Source organism: Rosa rugosa, chromosome 5 (genome assembly GCF_958449725.1).
Source record: "Rosa rugosa chromosome 5, drRosRugo1.1, whole genome shotgun sequence".
Classification (NCBI taxonomy): Eukaryota; Viridiplantae; Streptophyta; class Magnoliopsida; order Rosales; family Rosaceae; genus Rosa; species Rosa rugosa.
Genome location: NC_084824.1, coordinates 21,287,399 through 21,310,342, shown reverse-complemented (window position 1 = coordinate 21,310,342; position 22,944 = coordinate 21,287,399). Strand labels below are relative to the sequence as shown.

General features: G+C 40.1%; 3 protein-coding genes and 1 long non-coding RNA gene across 4 annotated transcripts; all 4 read right to left on the bottom strand.

Moving 5' to 3' along the window:
* Positions 1 to 901: 901 nt before the first annotated feature.
* On the bottom strand, positions 902 to 1,490 carry LOC133712959 (uncharacterized). Its single transcript, XM_062139076.1, has one exon. It carries the CDS (start codon positions 1,385 to 1,387, stop codon positions 1,001 to 1,003), a length of 387 nt encoding a protein of 128 aa, XP_061995060.1. The 5' UTR covers positions 1,388 to 1,490; the 3' UTR covers positions 902 to 1,000.
* A 1,637-nt stretch (positions 1,491 to 3,127) lies between these two features.
* On the bottom strand, positions 3,128 to 7,705 carry LOC133711348 (putative disease resistance protein RGA3). Its single transcript, XM_062137483.1, has 5 exons — positions 6,548 to 7,705; positions 4,757 to 6,445; positions 4,231 to 4,662; positions 3,761 to 3,859; positions 3,128 to 3,229 (listed from the first exon to the last, which is right to left on the bottom strand). The coding sequence occupies exons 1-5, from the start codon at positions 7,703 to 7,705 to the stop codon at positions 3,128 to 3,130; spliced, it is 3,480 nt and encodes a 1,159-aa protein (XP_061993467.1).
* Positions 7,706 to 10,892: 3,187 nt separating this feature from the next.
* LOC133708291 (uncharacterized) lies at positions 10,893 to 12,549 on the bottom strand. Its single transcript, XR_009845739.1, has 4 exons — positions 12,036 to 12,549; positions 11,805 to 11,946; positions 11,586 to 11,674; positions 10,893 to 11,155 (listed from the first exon to the last, which is right to left on the bottom strand). It is a non-coding gene; the product is annotated as an uncharacterized LOC133708291 (long non-coding RNA).
* Positions 12,550 to 19,451: 6,902 nt separating this feature from the next.
* On the bottom strand, positions 19,452 to 22,090 carry LOC133711347 (putative disease resistance protein RGA3). Its single transcript, XM_062137482.1, has 3 exons — positions 21,398 to 22,090; positions 20,888 to 21,298; positions 19,452 to 20,747 (listed from the first exon to the last, which is right to left on the bottom strand). The coding sequence occupies exons 1-3, from the start codon at positions 22,088 to 22,090 to the stop codon at positions 19,452 to 19,454; spliced, it is 2,400 nt and encodes a 799-aa protein (XP_061993466.1).
* Positions 22,091 to 22,944: the final 854 nt, after the last annotated feature.

Genomic DNA, 22,944 nt, shown 5'->3' with positions numbered 1-22,944 from the left:
ATAGAAGAAAGCATTAAATCAACATCAAAGACATGGTTTGCAAAGGAAAAACTTATGCAGGAAAAACTAAGCATTAAATTTAAATGCTCATTTACCTAATTTTAGCTTAAAATTTGCCCACTTGCTCCACTAACAGTTTTTTAACCCCATTTACCCAAAACATTCTAAGGGATTATTTCCCCTTTACCCAATTAATTCTTTTTTTATTCTTTTTATTTATTTTTGGGACTTTTTTGCCCTCCCCTTCTTTCTCACTTAGAGAGAGAAGTCATCCTCCACCTTGCTTGACTCCGGTGGCCGGCCGCGGTCTCCGGTGACCGGTGACCGGAATCCGACAACCAGTCACCGGAATCCCGAATCCGACTGCCGGACTGGTGACCGGATTCCGGCGTCTGATTTTATTACCCCCAATAATCATATTATTGCCCCCCAGTAACAAGTTCATTGGGGATCAATAATTAGTGAAAAATGAAGATGTTTTTAATTTTGAATGTTTTAGTAGGTTTATCCAAATAAATAATCTTATTATTCTCCCCAATAATCTTATTATTACCCTAATAAACATTTTATTGCCCCCCAGTAATATTATTATTGCCTCCCAATAATCTTATTATTGCCAACCAAATTATAATAAAAAAAAGAAAGAAGGAAAATGTCTTTTTTCTCAGTGTGTGACAAGTCTTATTCTCTGGCTCTCTCACTTTTAGATTAAAAATGTTATAAGTGCATGATCAAGTTACTTGTTTTAAGAAAAGATCAAAAGAAAAGAACAGAAAAAAAAATATCTGTAGATTATAGGAACCATACACATGATGAAGAAGTGAAATATCTGTAGCTATTCACAACCCAAAAAAAAAAAAAAATTTCTGCAACAACCATAAATGCAAACAAACAGAATTATTGCAAAGCATAAGAACTAAACGCTTTCAAAATCTTTAAACCATAATCAAACACCATTCGAATTGTATAACAACATCTCCCTACAAATCCAGTTTCTCATTCAAATAGAAGAAACCAGAGATTTTTTCATCTTAATCTTCCTTACATGAGGCGGCACAGGGTTGCAATTCAATCCAAACCCGCATTGCGGACACTCGTAGAAATTGTCAATTGGAAACGACGCCGAAGCGATCCCCACCGAGAAATCCAGGTCGTCGCCGCTCCGAGACACCTCAACGATATTGAGCCACAGGAACAAGACCTTGACGCTGACTCCGGTCAGGTCCTTGAGCCTGTTCTCAGAGATAGTGCCGGTGATGGTGGACTTGTACTTGAGCTGGTACGAGCCTTCGACCGCGAAGCTACATGCGCCGTCGAAATAGGCGGCCCACTTGCCGGTGCTCAGGTCAAGGTCGTAGCCGGTGATGCCCTTGGGGAGAATCCCCATCGGGAAGTTGAAGTCTTGGATGACGTCATAGGCCGACCGGCTATCGTCATCGGCGACCGCGAAGGAGAACGGTGAAAGGAGGACGAGAACGGCGAGAATGGCTGGGAGACTTGAAATTGAAAGAGGAGGAGAGAGAGAGAGAGAGAGAGTGGCATGCTTTTAATTTTATAATGAAAATTTATCTAAAATAGTTTTTTTTTTATTTTTAAATGGGTAAGTGGGCACAATAATCTCTTGCTGGAGTAAGTGGGCAATTTTGATGTTGAAATTGGCTAAGTGGTCACGGCTCCTTAAATTTATCCATACAATAGATAAATGAATGGTATCATTATGTAAAGTTGAATCATTATTGTACCACAAAGTGCTACTTGGAAGCAGATGATTGCAGAAATTGAAAATACAGAGAATAGTTGAAACTAATAAAAGGTAACCGATGTTACATTCTATTTTGCTGAGTTTAGTATACAAGATGCTTGATACTTGAAAGTTTATGAAACACTTGACTACTAAGAAAGAGAAGAAAAAGAAAAACCCATCAAAAAGGGAAAAGAAAAGGAATATAATAGAACATGAGACAGTATTATATCCAATGAAACGAATTCATACATAAGATGGAGAGCTGGGTACCTGAACTTAGTTTGCACCATGTCAAGTTAAGCTGTTCTTCCATTTGAGCAGGATAGAGAGGCCTGGTGAGAAATTACAAATGATGCCAAAACAATTAAAACGCCAGCACTGTAGTAAGTAAACCTATAGCGCTGAGTACAATGCATTTGAACACTGGTGAATCAAATTAAAGAGGAACACCAGGAGGGAAGAAGAGGTAGGGGTTTGAAAAGCTTATAATGATTTTAGGAACTGGTTTAACTTAGAACATCAATGGAAGTAATCATGCACAACTGAAATTTCAAACACTCAAGGCACACGTTTCCCCTGGAACTTGAACCCCATGAATATCCCACCGTGCTCGTTTAAAGAGGTCTCTCATAGCTTCAATGCAGACCTGATTTCAAAAAGATGATTTGTCAGTGCTGAGGAAAAGAAAGAGAGAAGGATAACAAGTTTACTTCTTTTATTAAATGCTTCAAACAGCTTTTCCACAAAAGAGCAATTACACACTTGCTACACTGAATAGTTGTGAAGGAAAGAATCTGTGGATCGTTTATAGTTGTGGAGGTGAAAGGGATTTCGAAAGTTTACAGTTGATTTTAAACAAAGATCTGAGCATCTAGGATATCAACGTTAACTTTGGCATCCATCCAGATTATTGGAATACAAGTAATCTCACAATTGGGACCCGTCAGCATAACTTCACTTAGATGGCCGGTGAAAACCAATAATTTCCAGATGCAGTAATATGGTGAGGTTCCTGCTAGATTCAGTGGTAAGTAATTCTTCACATCATTGTTGGAGGGATCACAATTGTCTGACAACCACAAATGAATGAGGGTTTGAAGTTGTCTGCAGGTACTTTACTAACAAGAATTGCCATTGAACATCTCTCCCTCAACCCAAAATAAGAACAATAATGTTACATCCTTATCAATGTCTTTTTGGTTATACTAGAGGATGAACTTCCCCATCACAAAAACTAGTACTTACAAAGGAAAAGAAATAAAGGGACACTAGAAATGATAAAAACTGACAAATAACTAGATGAAGGTGATACAGGGAACACGAACATGCACAAATTACTCATTTGAGAAAGATACTTATAATCTACCTTTGGAATATTAGAAGTCAGCCACTCATGTCAGCTGTCCTCATCTTTTGTTTAAATAGCTTCCACTTTGGGTGGATACTTCTCAATTTCTCATTCTCATAGCTGATGCTGATTAACACCTGAGACAGAAAGTATAACAGGTTACAATGACTATACAACTTATGAATAAACTGAAGCAAAGTAATTAAGCAATCATCCTAGCTAGTAGGGTTGCACCAAGAAATTCCAAGTTCATTATGTGTCATAAACATCTGAAGAAAACGATGTTGTGGAAACTTCTTTATCAAGTCACTGCACCACTGGTTTCAGATAACTCTGTATGCAGCTAAAAGAAATCCAATCCTTATAAATTTGTAAAGGAAGGTTACTTAATATTAAATCAGCAGGGAATGAAAAAGCAAATGGCAATTGAGGAATTGAATATTTATTAAACAGAGTATAGATATATTTTTATTTCAATGAAAGTAGCTTCCTTAAAGAATGGAACATGGCATCCAAACCAGCACAGCATTTCATGGAAAAGATGTGAAATTCTAAGTTTATAACAGACTAAAATGATTTCTAATAGTATGTCTATACTCCATGAGAGAGCAAATATGATATAACTCGATTGAAATGATTAAAGTATATTTTTCCAGTATCATGGTCACCTTATCTTCAATGTAACACAGCAGAGAAGCCGTAAATGGGAGAGGTGATTGAACTACTGGGACAGCATCATTTGATCTTCCCGTCAAGTATGATAGAGCCTGCTATGATATAATTTATGCCAAAAGGAAAAAGTATGATTGGTTAAAGTGAAAAAAGAAATGTGAGAAGAGAAGAAAAGAGCTTTGAAAAGCTTACCCTGCTTTATGGATAAATTTCTGGCAATTGGGAATTGATTAACCTTGTAACGCAAACAGACATTCTAGTTCAGCACTTCAGCTTCATCCCACTGAGTTAAGAAAGATGAAAAATGAGACATAATAAGAAATAAATTTGTTGATAAAAAGAAAATAAAATGAAAACAGATTGATTTGGTAAAAAAATTACTGTAAACTTTTGGAATGTAAGAAATCTTGGGCCATTCTGGGCCAGTCTCCTTGTTGCATCTTTCTTTGAGCAGGGGACATCCTACAGCAACGAGGTGCTCCAATTTGGTGAGGTTTTTCATAGCATTTTGTGTAGGTAGATACTTGAGATTCTCACAATGCCAGATCCTCAGAGCCTCAAGAGATGTAAGAGTTCCCAACCACTCAGGAAGAGCTTCTAGTCCCTTAAAAAATGATATCTGGAGTTCTTTTAAACAAGTAAAGTGCTGAATTTGTTGGGGCAGAGACTTGAGCTTAGGCCACCCAAACAACCATAACTCTTCAAGTTGTGAATTAGGTGGAAGCTGAAAATCAGGGAAGGCGTCCAGCTTATGCCAGAACGGACCAATTGTCAGCTCCTTCAAACGAATGAGGCGGTGAAATCCTCCTGTGGGTACATATTTTAATTTCCCACAATGACATATCAACAACTGACGAAGATTAGGTGGAATAGATTCTAGAGTATGGCAATCCTCCTCCTGTAAAGACAAATACGCATCAACACCTTGAGAAATTTCCTCCGGTTGATTCGTTGAGTCCGGGTGGTCGCACTTCACATATGATACTGAAAACCGATACTAGACTGGAGCAATCCTTTATATAGAGATACTCAAGAGAGGTGCAGAATTGGAGCCCACTCGGTAGGCTTAATAATCTCTCACAATAAAGAATCGTCAACCTCCGGAGAGATGTGATGTCCTGTGTGATTGGAATTGATGTTAGATTATCACAAATCTTAATCTCCAATTCCTGAAGAGAGGTGCAGTAGTTGAGCCCGCTTCCTAGGCTTGACAATCCCTCACACGCTACGAGATTCAATTTCCGGAGAGACGGCATGCCCTGTGCGGTTGGAATTGAAACCAGATTAGGGCAATTATCTATCTCCAACTCCTGAAGAGAGGTGCAGTAATCGAGCCCAACCTCTAGGCTTGATAATGCCTCACAATAGCTGATCTTCAATTGACGGAGAGATGCGATGCCCTGTGTGATCCGAATCGACTCTAGGCTGTCACAACCATCTATCCTCAACTGTTCGAGGCAAGGAAATACCACGACCTCTCCTTCAGCTGATATCCATGAAGGAAATCTAGCACCCATGAAATTTCCAATAGTCAAGCTTAGCAAGTTAGCATGAGGTTCCAAGCCATCTAGTACATCCGTCTGGTTTTCATTATTAGGTACCTCATTGTCTGTCCATACAAATGTTAACCGACTTAAGTGACTCTTCTGCACCAAGCGAGCCTTCTTTGCTTCTTCTCCATCCCTTACATGTTCTAGCCCAATAATAATTAAGTGGCCTCTCAATTGGTTCAACCCACCCAACTCCTTAATTGCAGGACCTCTCTCGTCACCCACATTAAAGAAAGGCAATCTTCGGAGATTAGTTAATCGCCCCAAAATCCCAGCCTCAAATTTCATTTCCTCACCAAAGTAAAAATGCCTCAAGTTGATCAAATTTTGAATCACCTTTGGACACTTTTTAAGATTCCAAGGTAATCTCAATGTTTGGAGGTTATAGAGCTTGCCAATAGACTCTGGGAGTGCTTTGATTTTTGTATCAGAAAGATCTAGATATCTCAAGTGCTTCAGCTTGCTAATTAGTGAATATGGCAACTCCTGATTCTCAGTCTCACAAAAACTTAAGACACGTAAAGCTCTAAATTTTGGAAAAATGGTATTAGAGACCTCCCCGATATTTGAAAAGAATGAGCGCAGTCTTGATATACTTGATTTTGGCATCTTTTCTAGTATTGCAGTAGGAACCCGTGCAACATGTCGAATCTCATGATCATCCATCTCATGATTGAAGTCTGATGTCCAGCTCTCACACTTGGATACTTCGTTTGCAAGATCATGCACAAGATCATGCATCTTGCATTGGGTGATGATAACACCATAGTCATTCTCATCCTCTGTAGCATCTTGAAACAAGGAGTTCTCTAGTAGAGTCTCAAAATACTTATTGCCTATATCCTCCATTTCAATCTCTTGCTTGGTTTGGTGACCATGAGAAGGATGGAGAAAACCTTGAGCCATCCATAGTTGGATCAAGTTATCTCTTTCAATAGAGGAACCTCTCTCGAGCATGGAGCAATATGCAAAACATTGTTTCAATGGTGATTCCAAATTGTTAAAACTGAACCCCAGAACCGACATGATCTTGCTATCCTCTTTGTCTGATGATACCTGCCATATTTTACTTTGCAGAATTGACAACCATTCATTGCTACCGTTCTTAGAACGCATCAAGCTTCCCAAAACCTACAGTTATTTGAGATTCAAATTTTAGCATAACTTCATCAATACATATCAAATAGTTCATCTCACATTAAATAATCAATAAGGTGATCGAAGATACCGTACCTTTGCCGCCAATGGAAGACCAGCACACTTTTTGGCAATTAACCTTCCAATTTCCTCTAGTTCTGAAGGTATCGGAGCAGTAGGATCTGCAAATACTCTATCCTTTAATATGGACCAACATTCATCATCCGATAGAGTCCCTAGATCGCACCTACGAAGTGTTTCCATGATTGATGCAACCTTGGCACTACGGGTGGTGACAATCACAGAGCTTCCTTCAGCTGAATTTAGTTGCAATAGACAACGCTTCAAATCATCCCAATTGTTAGCATCCTCATTCCAAACGTCATCGAGTACAAGAAAATACCTTTTCTCTTTCAACTTCTGCTGGAGGCTTCCAATCAATGCTTCCCGACTTGAAAGATTTGCTCCAGTCGCGTCGTCATATGATTCCAGCATTCGACGTAAAATTGAATTGACATCAAAAGTATTAGATACATACACCCATAATGTTGCATTAAAGTACCTTTTCATTTCACCTTCTTTCAGTTGCTTGGTAACTGAGCGAGCCAAAGTTGTTTTACCTAGGCCTCCCAATCCCACAATGGCCATCACCGAAAGAATCTTTTCTTGATTGTTGAAGTTGGTCAAGGTTGCAATTATATCTGACACAACCTGATCCCTTCCAACAATGGTTGCATCTTTCAAGGTGAATTCATTTTTCTCAACGAATGAGGTTGTTTCCCGCTTATCTTTACTTGCTGCTGCACCTCCATTTGATCTCCTTGTCATGCCGAGTCCCACACTGGCTGCTTGCTTGTTGAGATCATCCAAGGATGTGTTGATGTTGTAAATCTTGCGTGCCATCTTGAGACGAAATACAACAGGATTGTTGCAGAAGAAGCCGAGTATCTTCTTATCCAGGCTCGTCTCCTTTATAACGATACGCTGAACTTCATATTCTATTTCATCCAGAATATCGTCTGCATTATAAGCTACACTTATAAGCTTCTTCATCCAATTGGCCCTTGCCCGCAGTTCCCGATCTTCAGGTTCATGAGAAGCATCATGGATTATATCTCCAATCAGGGTTGAGGTTTCTTTGAGCTTATGTATCTCTTTGCGGAACCCCAAGACGATATCGAGTCTCAATTGATCAGTAGCGAGTGCAGTCACCTTACTCACTACTTCGCCGGCAGCGGATTCAAGGATAAACATATTTTCCTGGGTTTTCAAAATCACTGTCGATCAGGCAGGCGTAGTGTGTTCCAAGTGTTTTTCTTGTAAAAGCTATAGCTGGATTGTTGAGAATAGATGTGCGTATGGTTGGCTTGGGATCACTTTGCCTTCACTCCATGTCAGCTATAGCTTTATGAAAGAACAGTACACTATTCTATTGGGGATAGCTTTATAAAAAATTTGAGTTATCACTACTCACTACCTATGTAGAATTCTTCACGTCTGTCTGTATAGAATATATTAGACTTGCAGCACAGGCAAAGAACCAAGTGAACCCACCCTTACAAGACTTGGGTAGCTTAGACACCTATTTCCAATTGTATTCCCAAGTTAACAACTGCTCTTCTTCATTAAGCAATGATTAACTTTTTGGCTAGGTAAGAAAGGGACCAAGTAGCAGTTATTCTTGACTTGGAGAATCAAATATGCTAGAGATGCAGAACACCAAGTTGTAAACTAACTTGACTCCAAGAAAAAGAATAAAGCCCCCATTTTTTCCTCAGATTTTGAAGAGTTCCAATGTCCATATTCCTCAAACTTGGGGCTTCAGGTGTCCGAAATGGTTCAATATTTTATATAAGGCAATTTTGGTGATTGCATAAACCAAATTTAGAGGTTACGTGTGCTTGATGATTAAATAATTTTGCTGTAAGTAATTGGAGTGTCCTATATTACTCTGAAGTTTTGAAATTTTGAAGTCTAGAACCATTAAATTAGCTCTGAATACACCAAAAAAGAATTATCTCAAATAATCTAACTGATAGCCTATGTAAGACGGAAAAGAATACATCCGAGGCAGAAGTAGGGCAAAGATGACGGAATGCTTTGATCGAGGTGTCATATACTTGGTGTGGTCAAACAGTGACCCCATTACATGTATGTTCCAGATTATGCATCTCCTTTCAATCGGTTCAAGCAGGCCAAATGATCAGTCAATTCTAGAGATAAGTCAGTTGCACCAATACTGCAGCTGGAACTTCCACTATATATCTTTATCAAAAACTAAAGATGTCTCAAGTTGATTAAACTTTGCACTTCCATTGGGAAATTCTTTAGATTTTTGGTACTGTATGTACATTCTCAATATCTGCGGGTTACAGAACTTGCCAAAAGACTTGGGGAGAGCTTCGATCCATCAACTTGCCAATAGAAATCAACAACTCATCAATATCAGCCCCATATAACTGTAAGCCACACAAACCTTGAAAATGCTATCTTCTGGGACATTGTCATTCGACAATAGAGCAAAATCTCCCAACACTTGTTTCTCGCTTGATTTCAAGTGTTGAAGTAGGAATCCCTGAAACATGTTGAAGCTCACTGTATACCGCCTCAAGCTCTCACGTTTAGACACAGTATTCTAATACACTATCAAAATAACCACTGCATGTATCCTCCATCTCTTGATTAGTTTTGTCAAGCAAAATCTTTCTGCCAATTAATCCAGAGTTGGATCCAGTTAGCCTTGTCTATTAACTTTTACGAACACTGAGCAATATGAAAAACATGGCGATTTCAAATTTTCAAAACTCATCTTCAAAACTGACATTTTGCTTTCCTATGCTCCTGGCAATTCTGAGATCTCACTTTTTTTTCTTTTTCTGACCATTCACTTGCAGTATTCTAGAAACCATGCATGCTTGACTAAATGGCTTATCCAAGATGCAGATGGAGTTTGTTCTCAATATAGCGCAAAGTTACCAGCCTTCGCAAGAACCAAACCAAACAGCAGCCACCTGAGATCATTTTGGATGCTCCAATTCCTTGATCTTTGGGACAATCTGAGTAATAAAGGAGAGGAGTCAGAGCGGACATTAGGTAAAAAAAAATAAAAATAATAATCATGTGATTCCCCAAAACGACTAGAACAACGATCAAAAAATTTATGCAAACGAACATAGAAGAAAGCAGTAAGTCGACATAAAAGAAATAGTTTGCACAGGAAAAACTTATTCAAGGTTTTACCTTAGATAAATGAATGGCATCAAAAGGTGAATCAATATTGTACCACAAAGTGCTACTTGGAAGCAGATGATTGCAAAGATTGGCAATACAGAGAATAGTTGAAACTAACAAAAGGTAACTGATGTTACATTCTATTTTGCTAAGTTTAGTATACAAGATGCTTGATACTTGAAAGTTTATGAAACACTTGACTACTAAAACAGAGAAGAAAAAGAAAAACCTGTTAAAAGAGGGAAAATAAAAGGAATAAAACAGAACGTGAGACAGCATAACATTCAAAGAAACAAATACATGGATAAGATGGAGAACTGAAGTACCTGAACTTAGTTCGCACCAGGTCTAGCTAAGCTGTTCTTCCATTTGATCAGGATAGAGAGGCCTTGTGAGAAATTACAAATGATGCCAAAACAACCGGGAAAAATTGTAGCAAGTAAATAGCATACAGAGCAGAGTACAATGCATTTGAAAACTTGTGAATCAAATTAAAGAGGAACACCAGGAGGGAAGAAGAGGTAAAGATTTGAAAAGCTTACCATGATTTTAGGAACTGGTTGCATTTAGAACATGAACGGAAGTAATCATGCACAACTGAAATTTCAAACACTCAATGCACATGTTTCCCCTGAAACTTGAACACCAGGAAGGTGTTACAACTGTGCTACTTTAGGGAGGTGTTAATGCTTCAATGCAGACCTGATTTCGAAAAGATGATTTGTCAGTGCTGAGGAAAAGAAAGAGAGAAGGATGAACGAGTTTAATTCTTTTGAATAATGCTTCAAACAGCTTTTCCACAACAATGCAGTCACACACTTGCTACACTGAATAGTCGTGAAGGAAGAATTGTGGATAGTTTACAGTGGATTTTAAACAAAGATCTGAGCATCTAGGATACAAATCTTTACATTGGCATCTATCCAGATTATTGGAATACAAGTAATCTCACAATTGGGACCCCTCGGCAATATATGGTGAAAACCAAGAATTTCAAGATGCAGCAATTTGGTGAGGTCGCTGCTAGATTCAGCGTTAAGTAGTTTTTCACATCATTGTTGGAGGATTCACAATTGTCTAACAACTGAAAATGATTTAGGGTCTGAAGTGCTCTGGCATATACTTTACCTGCAATAATTGCCATTGAACATCTCTCCCTCAACCCAAAATAAGAAAAATAATGTTCATCCTTATCAATGCCTTCTTTGGTTATACTAGAGCATGAACTTCCCCATCACAAAAACTAGTACTTATAAAAGAAAAGAAATAATAGGGCACAAGACATGAGGATAACTGATAAGTTTAACTAGATGGAAGTGATAGAGGGAACAAGAACAAACACAAATTACACTCTACCCTTGGAAAATAAGAAGTCAGCCACTCATGTCGGTTGTCCTCAGTGCATCTTTTGTTTGCATAGCTGCCACTTGAGGTGGATACTTCTCATTCTCATATCTGCTGCTGAATTAACACCTGATACAAAGAAAGTATAAAAGGTTACAATGACATACAACTTGTGAATATAAATTGAAAAAAAAAAAGTAATTAAGAAATCATCTTAGCAGGCTTGTATAGATAAATGCCAAGTTTATTAAGTGTCATAAATGAATGAAGAAAAAAATGTTGGGGAAACTTATTTATCAAGTCACTGCACTACTGGTTTAAGATAACTCTGGATGCAGCTAAAACAAATCCAATCCTTGTAAAATTATAGAAAGAAAAGTTACTTAAATTTAAATCAGTAAGGAATGATAATGCAAATGGCAATCGAGGAATTGACTATAAATCAAACAGGGTATTGTTATATTTTTATTTCACTGCAAGTCTTCCTTAAAGACTGAAGTATATTTCTCCACTACCATGGTCACTTTATCTTCAATGAAACACAGCAAATAACTCATACATGGGACTATGGGAGAGGTGATTGAACTACTGTGACTGGATCTTCAACCACTCAGCTTCATCTGATCTTCCCATTAAGTATGATAGAACCTGCTAAGATATAATTTATGCCATAGGTAGGAAAAATTAAGATTAGTTAATGCAATGGAAATCTGGTTAAAAATCTAGTGAAAGAAGAAATCTGAGAAGAGAAGAAAAGATGGTGGTTTGAAAAGCTTACCCTGCTTTAGGGATAAATCTCTGGCAAATAGGAATTGATTAACCTTGTAACTTGAGTGAAATCAATCGATAATACATTTTCCTCTTGAAATGTGACCAGGCATTCTAGTTTAGTATGGCAGGCATTCCGTAGCTTCACCAAACTGAGTTAAGAAAGATGAAAAAGGAGACATAATAAGAAAGAAATTTGAAGGAAACAAGAAAATATAAAGAATTTGGTCAAAAAAATTACAGTCAAGTTCTGGGATGTGAGAAATCTTGAGCCATTCTGGGCCAGTCTCCTTGGTGCATCTTTCCTTGAGCAGGGGACATCCCTCAATGTAGAGCTTCTTCAATTTGGTGAGGCCTTTCATAGCATTTAGTGTAGGTAGATACTTGAGATTCTTGCAAAGCCAGATATGTAGAGTCTCAAGAGATGTAAGATTTCCCAACCATTCAGGAAGAGCCTCTAGTCCTATAAACTTTCCTATCCAGAGAGTTTTTAAAAAAGTAAAGTGCTGAATTTGTTGGGGCAGAGACTTGAGCTTAGGCCACCCCACCAACTCTAAGCTTTCAAGTTGTGAATCATGTGATGGTGGTGGAAGCTGAAAATCAAGGAAGGCGTCCAGCTCCTCCCAGAACAAACCAATTTGCAGCATCTTCAAACGAGTGAGGCGGTGAAATCCTATGGGCACATATTTGAATTTCCCACAATGACATATCAACAACTGACAGAGATTAGGTGGAATAGGTTCTAGATTACAACAATCCTCCTGTATAGACAAATACTCAGCAACACCCGTAGAGACTTCCGCCGGTTCATTCGTTGAGTCCGGGTGGTCGCACACATATGATACTGAAATGGATACTAGACTAGAGCAACCAGTTATATGCAGATGCTGAAGAGAGGTGCAGAATTGGATCCCACTCGGTAGGCTTAATAATCTCTGACAACAAATAATCCTCAACCTCCGGAGAGATATGATGCCCTGTGTGATTGGAATTGATGTTAGATTATGACAATCGCGTAGCTGCAATTCCTGAAGAGAGGTGCAGTAGTTGAGCCCACTTCCTAGGCTTGACAATCCCTTACATCCTTGAATCCTCAATATCCGGAGAGACGGCGTGCCCTGTGTGATTGGAATTATCTTCAGATTAGGGCAATGACGTATAACCAACGCCTGAAGAGAGGTGCAGTAATCGAGCCCAACCTCTAGGCTTGATAATCCCGTACACCTCCAGATGTACAATTCACGGAGTGATGCAATGCCCTGTGCGATCCGAATTGCCTCTAGGCTGTGACAACGAGTTATTTTTATTGAAGGAAAATCGACTTAGTGTGCCTTATCAAACTAGGAGTAGCAATAGGAGAGAAGGTTCTAGATTTCCCAATCCTACACGGATTGGTATTCCTTGTAACATTAGAACTAGCACTTTGTAATCCCTATATATAGGGCTCCTATTCTCAATAATAATACACACATCTCTCTCTACAATTCTCTCTCGAATCTATTTTACTTAAACACGTTATCAGCACGAACCCTAAACCACAAAAGCTAAAAACCCAAAAACCTGAAAAGAAATTCTTCTCCTCAAAACCTGCCACATCTTGGCCTAAGACCCACTGCTGCCCCGCGCACACCTGCGCCCGCTGCTGCCCATCGCTGCCAGCCTACACGCTCGCGCGCCTGCAGCCCTGCACCACTACTGCTGCCACTGCAGCCCCTGCTGCCCCGCACCGCTGCAAACCTCTACTCGGATTGCTTCGCTCCATCACGCCTGCATCGACACGCGCGTGATCCAAATACAAGTAAGTATTCAAGAGTAAGTTTTGAAGTTCCTATAATTCAAATATTTCTTCTTTTCTCGAGGACTTGAAAACCTCCCTTCTTCTACATCCCACCTTTCTTATAACGTGGGTTCGATTCTTGAAAAGCGGAATCGTGGGGATTCACGCAATTAACGAACTAAGAGCGTTCGTAAGACTTCGGACTAAGAGCGTCCGTAAGCATCGATTTAAAGAACTAAGAGCGTTCGTGAGCATCTATTTTGACCATTCAAACATCATTGTTTCGGTCTAATCCAATTATTCTTGGAAATCGATTTCTTGGTAGCATAGCTCGGAAATCTTATTTATATTAGTTTTCGTGGAAGCATTGACTCCGAAACTAACTTGTTCTTGTTTCATCTTTTAGGATGTCAAACATGAACAAACTCGATTTTGTTCCATTGGATTATGCAGGCAAAAGGTACTTAATTTGGGTCACTGATGTCGAGATCCACCTTATTGCCCGTGATTTATTGCATACTATCCAAGAGCTTTGTCCTATAGAAACAGCTCCAGACCCTCAAACTGAGAAAGATAATTCCAAGGCACTTGCCTTCATGAAACGTCACATGGATAGTGACCTCCAGTTTGAGTTCATAAATGAGGATAGCGCCATAAAGCTTTGGCATGCGCTTCGCGAACGATATGGCAATGTTCGTGACTCCATACTTCCGAATACAGAAGCAGAATGGAAAGATCTTCGCTTCTCTGAATTTGACACTGTCATGCAATTTTATTCGGAAGCTCTCAGCATCAGAGCAATGATGCGTCTCTGTGGAAAAACAATCACAGAAGACCAATTGATTGAGAAAACCCTCAATACCTTCCCCGTCTATGCTATGAGGTCCTCTGACTTATTCCGGACTCATGTAAATGCAAGACGGATCACAAGTTTTCAACAGCTTATTGAACCTATGGCCACTGCTGAAAGACATGGCAATGAACTTGTGAAAAGAGAATTTGATAGGCTTCAAGAGAGCCATCAAGAGCATCGTCCTATGGCTAGAGAAAGTCGCCATCGACGTCATGATCCATACGATCGAAATGCTCAAGAAGGTAATCGCTCAAGGCGACAATCACACGACCGTAGGAGGCGTGATTTTGAGGGACATAGGGTTGGAAACCATGGAGCCAACGTTGGCCATGGATATCACTTTCCAACGCCACCAGTCCTAGGGACTATGCACATTGCGCCAATGCGCCTCAATCAAGGGAGAATCCTCTTTATGGTGTCTATTTCTGATATGGAACGTCTGATCAATAGACCTGAATTTGCAATGTACCTACGAAAGTAGTCGCATCATGGTGATCAAGACTTCGAGTTCACAAAGACTTTAAATCTGGCGATGAAGACAAAATGCCGCAGATTTTTATTTATAGTCTTTCATTTTTCCAAGAATTATGTAATGGCGATTATGCCTTAAATCAATAACATGACTTATTCTATTAACTTTTTCCCTCTAGGCGTACTCAAGAGTACTTGTGATGTCTAGGCAAGGTTTGATCTGAGAGAACGGTTTTAAAAGTGAGCAACGCTCCACCAAAATCTCGCCTTACCTTACCTGGTCACAACTAAATTGAAATTACCGAACGGATTGAGTGACTACGATTTGTCTACGGTTTGATTTTTATATTGGATTAGATTTTGGTCAAGAAACTTTGATGTAATCATTGGATATTATTAATAAAGTATCGATTTATTTTATCTCAAGTCGTAGACATATTTTTCGAACTTTATTACTTCAATGATATAAGAGCCAATGGTTTTCATGTGGAAACACATTGTGAGAATGGACAAGAGTTCCTTTGCATCACCTCTAATGACTACGGAAATAACTGAGTCTTAGAGAAACTTATGTGTCGCTCTAGTGGGTTGTATGCCACCACTATTCGAGTCATTGAATCCAACCATGTCATGAGAGATGATTTATGGGATTCCGACACATATAGGCTTTGGCACGACCGTCTGGGACACCCAGGTCGTGATATGATGATCCATATATTAAAGACTTCACACGGACATCAATTCTTCAGAACGAAGAGAAGTAAAAACCAAAAATTGGTTCGAGGAGATGCACCTGCACCTCACGGCGCCAAGACTGTGCAAGACCGGCCACTTAGGGCCGGCGCCGTCTACCCCCTACGGCAACAACATGGCATTGACGCCATGGATCATTGTTTGACTCCTCCTTCTACTTCTAAAGTCAATTGTGACTTCATGGCTAAACCAAAATCCTCATTGGTTGTCTCTAAAGCCCATCATTCGTTCTGCAAAGCCTGCTCTTTAGCAAAATTAGGATCGAGACCATCCTATGCAAAGGACACTAAAGAAAATATACCATTCTTGCAAAGAATTCAAAGTGATATTTGTGGACCTATTCAACCATCATGCGGACCATTTCGATATTTTATGGTATTGGTTGATGCATCGACACGCTGGTCACATGTCATGCTATTGTCCACAAGGAACGCTGCCTTTGCTAAACTCCTAGCACAAATAATTAAGTTAAGGGCTCACCACCCTGATCATCCTATTAAGTCTATAAGATTAGACAATGCTGGAGAGTTTACATAAAAGACTTTTGATGATTATTGCATGTCCATTGGGATTGATGTTGAACATCCTGTTCCTCATGTTCACACCCAAAATGGTCTCGCAGAAGCCGCCATTAAACGACTATAAATGGTCGCTAGGGCATTGGTAATGCGCACCAATCTCCCTATTTCTGCTTGGGGCTATGCAATATTGCATGCAGCTGTGCTTATTCGTCTGAGGCCCACTGCCACTCAACCCTTTTCTGCGTCCTAGATGGTGACTGGGTATGAGCCTAATGTCTCACACTTACGCATATTTGGGTGTGCAGTTTATGTGCCAATTGCGCCACCACAGCGCACCAAAATGGGTCCTCAAAGACGATTAGGCATTTATGTTGGATATGATTCTCCAACGATTATCCGCTACATAGAACCCTTGACAGGCGATCTCTTTACCGCTAGATTTGCGGATTGTCACTTCGATGAGATAGTCTTCCCGTCGTTAGGGGGAGATAAGAACATCAATGTTCAACAGGAACGACAGGAATTGTCGTGGTCTGTCCCCACTCTGTCTCATCTTGATCCCCGAACCGCACAGTCCGAAACTGAAGTGCGGAGAATTCTCGATCTTCAGAACGTAGCAGAATCGATGCCTGATGCGTTTTCTGATATCGCTAAAGTGACGAGATCACACATACCTGCTGCAAACGTGCCTGCAAGGATTGATGTCCCTAAAAATAGAGGACATGACGCCAACTCAAGAATGCATGAGCATGGCGCCAACGTCCCATCTCTCAATGATGGTGACGTTATGGCTAGGCCCACGGCTCCTGCCAGGAAGCGCGGGAGGCCCATAGGTTCGATGGATTCTCGCCCAAGAAAGAAAGCGAGTTTGGCACAAAATAATCCATTAATCATCGATGTGAATAATCCATCTCATGAGAATATTCCAGATTATGGTTATGTCCAAGAGACATCATTGGGGGACGCTCCAATGTCAGAACCAACTCCAGAGAATAGAGAGATCTCCATAAATTACACTAGTGTACATGAGATGATGGATAGAAATTCTATGGCGATTGATGATGCATTTGCATATCATATTGCAAAAGGAATTATAGAATATGATGATATCGAACCTCACTCTGTTGAAGAATGTCAACAAAGAGCAGATTGGCCTAAATGGAAAGATGCGATCCAGGTTGAATTGGATTCACTAACAAAGAGACAGGTATTTGAGCCTGTAACGCAGACACCCCCAAGTGTAAAGCCTGTTGGCCATAAATGGGTCATTGTTAGAAAGCGTAATGAGAAAAATGAGGTGGTAAGATATAAAGCCCGCCTTGTGGCGCAAGGTTTCTCACAACGCCCTGGAATCGACTACGAGGAGACATATTCTCCCGTAATGGACGTTATAACGTTCCGCTACCTTGTCAGTTTGGTAGTTTCCGAAAAACTTGACATGCAGCTTATGGATGTGGTTACAGCATATCTCTATGGGGATCTAGATTCAGAGATATATATGAAGGTTCCAGATGGACTTCAATTACCCAAATCAAGTGGCTCTAAACCACGGAGCGCGTTTTCAATAAGATTAAAACGCTCACTATATGGATTAAAACAATCCGGACGGATGTGGTATAACCGTCTAAGTGACTACTTGATTGGGAAGGGATATATTAACAATGAAATATGCCCATGCGTGTTCATTAAAAGAACAAGTTCCGGATTTGCAATCGTAGCAGTTTATGTCGTTGACATGAACCTAATTGGAACTCTAGATGAATTGAAGGAAACTGCTAAATACTTGAAATCCGAATTTGAGATGAAAGATCTTGGGAAAACACGGTTTTGTCTCGGTTTAGAACTCGAGCACCGTAGTGATGGGATTTTGATCCATCAGTCTGCATATACTCAAAAGATCCTACGGCGCTTTAATGAAGATAAAGCAAAGCCTGTGAGTACTCCCATGATTGGTCGTAGTCTTGAGCCCGGAAAAGATCCGCTTCGTCCAAAGGATGAGGACGAAGAACCATTAGAGGCCGAAGTGCCCTATTTAAGTGCAATAGGCGCATTATTGTACTTAGCTCAATGCACAAGACCGGATATCTCATTCGCGGTGAACTTGTTAGCTCGACATAGCTCCGCGCCAACACGCCGCCATTGGATTGGTGTAAAGACAATCTTTCGATACCTAGGAGGTACGATTGATATGGGCCTATTTTATCCCTACAGAGAGAAAAGGAATGACGGAAGAATGGGATCGGACCCCATTAGGCATGGAGCCACCGTCCACCATAACATAGTGGCCGGCCATGTTACCACCAACGCCGCCACCACCATCAAGGGTGGCTGGCCTCACCCTATCCCCCTCCATCAAAACGACAATGATATTTTGATGGGTTTTGCTAATGCAGGGTACCTCTCTGTCGACCCTCACAAAGGTCGCTCCCAAACGGGTTATGTCTTTACCATGGGAAGCACTGCGATATCTTGGAGGTCTACGAAACAGACCCTTGTTGCTACTTCCTCGAATCATGCAGAGATTATTGCTCTACATGAAGCCGTTCGTGAATGTATATGGCTAAGGTCTGTGATTCGACATATTCAAGGAAGTTGTGGTTTGAAGTCTACCACAGATGAACCTACATGCATTTATGAGGATAATGCAGCTTGTATTGAACAAATGAAGTTAGGTTTCATCAAGGGCGACAACACCAAGCATATATCGCTTAAGTTCTTTTATAATCAGCAACAACAATCACTTCTAAAGATTGAAGTGAATCAAATCCGATCAGAGGATAATGTAGCGGACTTATTCACTAAGTCGTTACCTAAATCCACCTTCGAGAAACATGTGAAGAGCATCGGATTGAGAAAGTTATCCGAACTCCCACGATTATAGCAATCAGGGGGAGATATCGACATCAGGGGGAGTTATGATGTCTACATGTTCGATCTCGAAGAGTGAAGGACGTGTTGTGCTCTTTTTGTCCTTCGACCAGGATTATTTTTATCCCACAGGGTTTTTGTTACCTGGCAAGGTTTTTAACGAGGCAACGGATGAAGCGTCACCACCAAGTTTGAAGCGGCACAAGGGGGAGTGTTGAAGGAAAATCGACTTAGTGTGCCTTATCAAACTAGGAGTAGCAATAGGAGAGAAGGTTCTAGATTTCCCAATCCTACACGGATTGGTATTCCTTGTAACATTAGAACTAGCACTTTGTAATCCCTATATATAGGGCTCCTATTCTCAATAATAATACACACATCTCTCTCTACAATTCTCTCTCGAATCTATTTTACTTAAACAATTTTCAACTTCTCAAGACAAGGGAGCGTGTCAGATACATCGAGAGCAATACAAGTCAACTCATCACAATTAACTATCTGCAAATATGTGAGACTCTTGTTATTGTTCAGCATCCCTTCTGGTAGACAAGTTAGTCCCTTTACATGATCTATATAGAGATTGGTGAGAGTGGTAAGCTGAGTGCTTATATTTTCTATTGGCATGTTGTTGTCCATTTCGTCTATCCACAACCTCTTGAGACGTGGAAAACGACTCGGAGCATTTCTCAATTTGGGACAGTACCTGAGTTCCAACTCTTCGAGGCAAGGAAATACCACTACTTCTCCTGATATCCTCGGTGCTTCCATCCATTCAATGAGCTCTTGGCACCCAAGGATGTATAATGCTTTCAGTGCTGGAAACAAAGTTGTACTAGTACCATAAAACTCAGCTCCCACACATTTCAGCTTTTTCATCCTCTTAATTTCAAGAGATCTTAGATTAGGTAGATGCCCGAGTGTTGGGACTCCTTCACGACTGCAACAATTGAGTAGTCGAATCTGCTTCAAATTTTGGAGACTCGTTATCCATGACGGAAATCTCACACCCATAAAATTTTCAATCTTCAAGCTTTGCAAGTTACCATGAGGTTCCAAGCCACCTAGTACATAAGTCTGATTTTCATTAGGTAGTAATGAACTAGCATCATCTAGTACATCCGTCTGATTTTCATTAGGGGGCACGTGACTACCTAATGAACCATCATCTAGTACATCCGCCAAGCCATCGTCTGTCCACTTAAATGTTAGCTCACGTAAGTGATTCTTCTGCACTAAGCGAGCATTCTTTGCTTCTTCTCCATCCCTTACATGTTGTAGCCCATCAATAATTAAGTGGCCTCTCAATTGGTTCAACCCACCCAACTCCTTAATTGCAGGACCTCTCTCCTTACCCACATTAAAGGAAGGCAGTGTTCGGAGATTAGTTAATCGCCTCAAAATCTCAGCCTCAAATTTCATCCCCTCACCAAAATAAAAATGCCTCAAGTTGATCAAATTTTGAATCTCCTTTGGACACTTTTCGAGATCCGGTAATTTCAATGTTTGGAGGTTATAGAGCTTGCCAATAGACTTTGGGAGTGCTTCAATTTCTGTATCGGAAATATCTAGATACCTCAAGTGCTTCAGCTTACCAAGTGAATTTGGCAATTCCTGATTCTCTGCTTTTTGGTCTAACAACTTCTGATTCTCAGTCTCACAAAAAGTTAAGACACGTAAAGCTTTAAACTTTGGGAAAATGGTATTAGAGACCTGGACATTTGAAAAGAGTGAGCGCAGTTTTGAAATTCTTGTTTCTGGCAACCTTTCTAGTATTGGAGTGGGAATCCATGCAACATGTCGAATCTCATGAGCATCCATCTCATGATTGAAGTCTGGTGTAAAGCTCTCACAGAAGTATCATCATGCGCAAGATCATGCATCTTGCATCGGGTGATAACACCATCCTCATCCTTTGTAGCATCTTGAAACAAAGAGTTCTCCAGTAGCGTATCAAAATGCTTATTGCCTATATCCTCTGTTTCAATGCCTTGCTTGCTTTGGTGATCATGAGAATGATGGAGAAAACCTTGAGCCATCCATAGTTGGATCAAGTTATCTCTTTCAATTGAGGAACCTCTCTCGAGCATGGAGCAATATGCAAAACATTGTTTCAATGGTGATTTCAAATTGTCAAAACTCAACCTCAGAACCTGCATGGTCCTATTATCCCCTCTGTTTGATGATAACTGCCATATTTTACTTTCCAGAATTGAGGACCATTCGTTGCTACTATTCTTAGAACGCATCAAGCTTCCCAAAACCTACAGTTGTATGATTTTCAAATTTTAGGACAACTTAATCTATCCCTATCAAATAGTTCATCTACACATTAAATAATTAATAAGGTGAAGATACCGTACCTTTGCTGCCAATGGAAGACCAGCGCACTTTTTGGCAATGTTCCGTCCGAGTCCCTCTAGTTCTGAAGCTATTGGAGCATTAGGATCTGCAAACACTCTATCCTTCAATATGGACCAACATTCATCATCCGATAAAGTCTCTAGATCGCACCTACGAAGTGTTTCCATGATTGATGCAACCTTGGCGCTACGGGTGGTGACAATCACAGAGCTTCCTTTGGCAGCACATAGTTGCAACAGACAACGCTTCAAATCATCCCATTTATTAGCATCCTCATTCCAAAGGTCATCAAGTACAAGAAAATACCTTTTCTCTTTCAACTTCAGCTGGAGCCTTCCAATCAATGCTTCCCGACTTGAAAGATTTGCTCCACTCGCGTCGTCATATGATTCCAGCATTCGACGTAAAATTGAATTGACATCAAAAGAATTAGATACATACACCCAGAATGTTATATCAAAGTACTTTTCCATTTCACCTTCTTTCAGTTGCTTGGTAACTGAGCGAGCCAAAGTTGTTTTACCTAGGCCTCCCAATCCCACAATGGCCATCACCGAAAGAATCTTTTCTTCATTGTTGGAGTTGGTCACGGTTGCAATTATTTTTGACACCACCTCATCCCTTCCAACAATGATTGCATCTTTCAAGGTGAAATTTTTCTCAAAGAATGAGGTTGTTTCCCTGTCCTGCATACCTGTTGCCTCTAAAAATCACCTCGGCCAAGAAAGCCGAGAGATCAAGGAACAAACGTCCTTCTTGATGAATTGATTGCTGAGCGTGCCAGCACACGGCCAGAAGGCCAAGTGTGCAATTGTAGATGTAGTGCGCGTGTTCTGACTTCGTCGAGCGACTGAAAGCCGAGGAAGGAACAATCTCGGCTGAGGGTTCGATGCCTTGGAGACAAGGACTTTCGGGTTGTTCAATGGATGAAGCAAATAGTGATTAGTAACCGAACAATTACGTTAAACTACTCCTAGTGCAAGAAACAAACACGATAGTAAAAAAAGCAAGGAAGTAAACTCTAAATTAAGTGCAGAAAGGTAAAGAGCAATAAAGTAAATCGCAGGAAAGTAAATAGCGATAAAGTAAAGAGAGGAAAAAGAAAATAGTAAATGGCTTGAAGAACAAAATTATCAACTATTATAAAAAAGTAGCAAGGGAAACGATTGAAATATCGATACTAGATTACAAGAAAAACGAAGGGAAATGACTTGAACTAGTAGAGCCAACAACTAAAGAATTGAAAAGACAATGAAATTAATCTGGAGCTAAGAAAAATAAAAGGAAACCCATGATGGAGTTTTGACTGGAGATGTGTGTGTTGTCTTCTGTCGATGCTTCTTTATATATAGGTCATTGATAATCAAGCCGAGGTGGTCTTTCTCTTGAACTCAAATTAATTGCTTGCTTTAATCTTACGAGGACTCCTAATGCATGTTAAGTAATTGATACACATGTATATCTAGGTCTCACGTCATCAGCTAGTTAGATTTGTATGACTTATCAATGTTAATCATGCAATTAGTTTTAGCATTGTACCACGGCC

Bases quoted from the DNA above. Each gene is read 5' to 3' on its own strand.
- LOC133711347 (XM_062137482.1), bottom strand. From the start codon at position 22,090: ATGCAGGACAGGGAAACAACCTCATTCTTTGAGAAAAATTTCACCTTG. The intron at 21,299-21,397 runs GTACGGTATCTT...ATACAACTGTAG, and splicing joins GTCTTCCATTGGCAGCAAAG to GTTTTGGGAAGCTTGATGCG. The intron at 20,748-20,887 runs GTGAGAGCTTTA...TCAAATGTCCAG, and splicing joins TTGCGCATGATGATACTTCT to GTCTCTAATACCATTTTCCC.
- LOC133711348 (XM_062137483.1), bottom strand. From the start codon at position 7,705: ATGTTTATCCTTGAATCCGCTGCCGGCGAAGTAGTGAGTAAGGTGACT. The intron at 6,446-6,547 runs GTACGGTATCTT...AAATAACTGTAG, and splicing joins GTCTTCCATTGGCGGCAAAG to GTTTTGGGAAGCTTGATGCG. The intron at 3,860-4,230 runs GTAGGATGTCCC...ATATCATAGCAG, and splicing joins AATTGGAGCACCTCGTTGCT to GCTCTATCATACTTGACGGG.
- LOC133712959 (XM_062139076.1), bottom strand. From the start codon at position 1,387: ATGGGGATTCTCCCCAAGGGCATCACCGGCTACGACCTTGACCTGAGC.